At 29.2% G+C, this 3,383-nt stretch overlaps 1 protein-coding gene across 1 annotated transcript; it reads right to left on the bottom strand.

Annotated features, from left to right (window-relative positions):
• Nucleotides 1-2,318: 2,318 nt before the first annotated feature.
• On the bottom strand, nucleotides 2,319-3,105 carry LOC101503727 (PLASMODESMATA CALLOSE-BINDING PROTEIN 1-like). Its single transcript, XM_073369590.1, has 2 exons — nucleotides 2,784-3,105; nucleotides 2,319-2,350 (listed from the first exon to the last, which is right to left on the bottom strand). Exons 1-2 carry the CDS (start codon nucleotides 3,103-3,105, stop codon nucleotides 2,319-2,321), a joined length of 354 nt encoding a protein of 117 aa, XP_073225691.1.
• Nucleotides 3,106-3,383: the final 278 nt, after the last annotated feature.

Here is a 3,383-nt window from a genome sequence, read left to right as displayed (position 1 = left end):
CACTAGAATAAGCTTACGGAGGAGGAAAATGATCTAAATGTGAATCCAATGACACAAACACGCCTACTGGATGAACAAGATTAGTTAAAACCCTAATTGGACTAGAATAAGCCGAGGGTGTACAAAATGACCTAAATGTTAAATCAATGACACAAATGAACTTATTGGAGGCACAAGATTGGTTAAAAACTCTAATTGGACTAGAATAAGTCTAGGGAGGACGAAAATGACCAAAATGTTAATCCAATGACACAAATGAACTTATTGGATGCAAGATTGGTTAAAAACCCTAATTGGACTCCAATAAGCCTAGGGAGGACGAAAATGACCTAAATGTTAAACCAGTGACACAAACACACCTATTTGATGAAAAAGATTAGTAAAAAACCCTTATTGGACTACAATAAGTCTATGGAGGACGAAAATAACCTAAATGTTAATCCAATGACACAAATGAACTTATTGGATGCACAAGATTGGTTAAAAACCCTAATTGGACAAGAATAAGCCTAGGGAGGACGAAAATGACCTAAATGTTAATCCAATTACACAAACACACCTATTGGATGGACAAGATTGGTTAAAAACCCTAATTCGACTAGAATAAGCCTATGGAGAAAGAAAATCACCTAAATGTCAATCCAATGACACAAATGAACTAATTGGATGCACAAGATTAGTTGAAAACTCTAATTGGACTTGAATATACCTAGGGAGGACGAAAGTGACCTAAATGTTTATCCAATGACACAAATGAACTTATTTGATGCACAAGATTGGTTAAAAACCCTAATTCGACTAGAATAGGCCTACGGAGGAAAAAAAATGACGTAAATGATAATCCAATGACACAAATGAACTTATTGGATGCACAAGATTGGTTAAAAACCCTAATTTGACTAGAATTAGTCTAGGGAGGACGAAAATGACCTAAATGTTAATCCAATTACACAAACACACCTATTGGATGGACAAGATTGGTTAAAAACCCTAATTCGACTAGAATAAGCCTATGGAGAAAGAAAATCACCTAAATGTCAATCCAATGACACAAATGAACTAATTGGATGCACAAGATTAGTTGAAAACTCTAATTGGACTTGAATATACCTAGGGAGGACGAAAGTGACCTAAATGTTTATCCAATGACACAAATGAACTTATTTGATGCACAAGATTGGTTAAAAACCCTAATTCGACTAGAATAGGCCTACGGAGGAAAAAAAATGACGTAAATGATAATCCAATGACACAAATGAACTTATTGGATGCACAAGATTGGTTAAAAACCCTAATTGGACTAGAATAAGCACATCGACGAAGAAAATGACTTAAATAATATTCCAATGACACAAACACATCTATTGGATGCACAAGATTGGTTAAAGACCTTAATTGGACTAGAATATGTTACAATTGGGTAGCGCCAACTTGTGACCATAATAGAATCATAACATGTTATCAATTATTGTTAAAATCAGAATTCAAATTCAAATTCTCTCGAGTACTGAATATTTAACTGCATCATTATTTAAAATATTACTCGAGTACTGAATATTTTATTGGCCTATCATATTACTTAAAATAAAATATATTCTAATGAATCTAAGTAAATATTGTATTCTTTTTTTTTTAAAGAAATGATAAATATCACCATAAAATTCACAGATAATTGTGAAGTTTTGAATTATATTTTATTTATTTTATTTTATGATGAAAAGATATAGTAATATAAATTTTCAAAAGAGAAATTAACAAAATAATAAAATAGAAATAAGAAGAGTTCAAGTCCGCGGAGTTGGGCTAGAGTATGACTAAACATTCTCTAAAAAAATTAAACATTGATTTTAGATCGACACCACACTTATGAATTATAAAATATAATTCATTTTCATAAATTATTCTTACAAGACAATAACAACTCAAAGGCAGCCATGCCGAATTAATATCAAGATTTATTTAAATTTTTTAGAATTAACACAACATACAACATATTTTGTACAAGGGTTCGAGTATCTTGGTACTCTTTTATTAAATTTTGCCTATAAAAAAAATAAAATAAAATCAAAACTATACATTGATAGATAAAGTTAAGAGGCATATGACTCATAATATTTTTTATTTGTTGTTCCATTTGGGTATTGTATGATGTCGAATAATTAATTGATCTTTTCATTCATGCTCCTCCAACAATACTAATAAAACGTCAAAACAAAAATCAAATAACATTACCAATTAATTACGTTTATAAAATTTTGGACACTAAAAACCAATAAAAATATTAAATCAAATGTTGAAAACAATTTAAGGTCATACCTTCAGGAAGATGGATATACACACTTTTCATAACCTATACATTGAAAAAAAAAATTAATTTCCATTAGAAAATTAAAGAAAAATATATATAGCTCATTAAACATAAGTTAATTTGAATTTTATACTATATTTTTCATACCATTATGCACCATTTGAAAACTATTTTCTTGAACTAAAATTATGTTAGATTTAGCTATATCATAAAATGAAAAATAATGATTAAGTAAGCTCTTTCAAATCATAGACGTAGGATAGTCAATGAAAGATATTTTATTGGAACCAAAAAGAGGATTTAAATACAATTATTTTGAATTTTGAAGGGACTAAATCAATAAAAAAAAACAACGGGAAAATCAAACATGCACCATCAATATAAATTAGTTTCAAAACAATGTTCAATCATAAAAGTTATATTTAATATAAAAAATAAATAAATAAACTAATTAAAGGAGTATTGATATGCATACTTGGATCAATTTCAACAGTGGTTGCACTGCCACCAAAATCGCAAGAGCCATCGGCTTGCTTCTGAATTTGATAGTAACTATTAAAAGCATAGGAAGCATGTCCTTCGACAGTGTCTGGATTAAAACAAAGTCCAGTGGACTGAATAGGCTCACAATCAGCTCCAGCTCCACATGCATAATTTAAAGCACTAAGTAATGTTGTGGTATCAGCTCCCTTCTTTGCCACACACCATGTTTTTGCTGCTCCAACAATCATCACATTAATCAAAACCATGGTTGTCACAAGCATTGACATAACTGAAATCAACTTTGGTGAGGCCATTTTTAGAAATCAAAGAAAATGGTAGAATAGTGTTGACTTGATTCTTAATTATTATGTGAAGTGATTTTCTTTTAATATATTTTAAAAATCACCTAATGTTGTTCGTTAATGTAACACCCTTAATTTTATGATAAACTATTTTATTGATTTAATAGGATTTTAAATAATTAATTTGATGTTAAAATTATTATAAAATATATGTTAATAAACTTTGTGATTAAATTTCCATTATATAGGTGATTTTTATGATGTGCTAGTTTTATATATACTAGATTACT

Source organism: Cicer arietinum, chromosome 6 (assembly GCF_000331145.2).
Source record: "Cicer arietinum cultivar CDC Frontier isolate Library 1 chromosome 6, Cicar.CDCFrontier_v2.0, whole genome shotgun sequence".
NCBI lineage: Eukaryota > Viridiplantae > Streptophyta > Magnoliopsida > Fabales > Fabaceae > Cicer > Cicer arietinum.
Note: the sequence above shows the minus strand (reverse complement) of the source record. Positions and strands in the feature narration are given on the sequence as shown.

Coding starts and splice junctions, on each gene's coding strand:
- LOC101503727 (XM_073369590.1), bottom strand. CDS start 3,105: ATGGCCTCACCAAAGTTGATTTCAGTTATGTCAATGCTTGTGACAACC. Junction 2,351..2,783: donor CACTGTTGAAATTGATCCAA/GTATGCATATCA, acceptor TTCAATGTATAG/GTTATGAAAAGTGTGTATAT.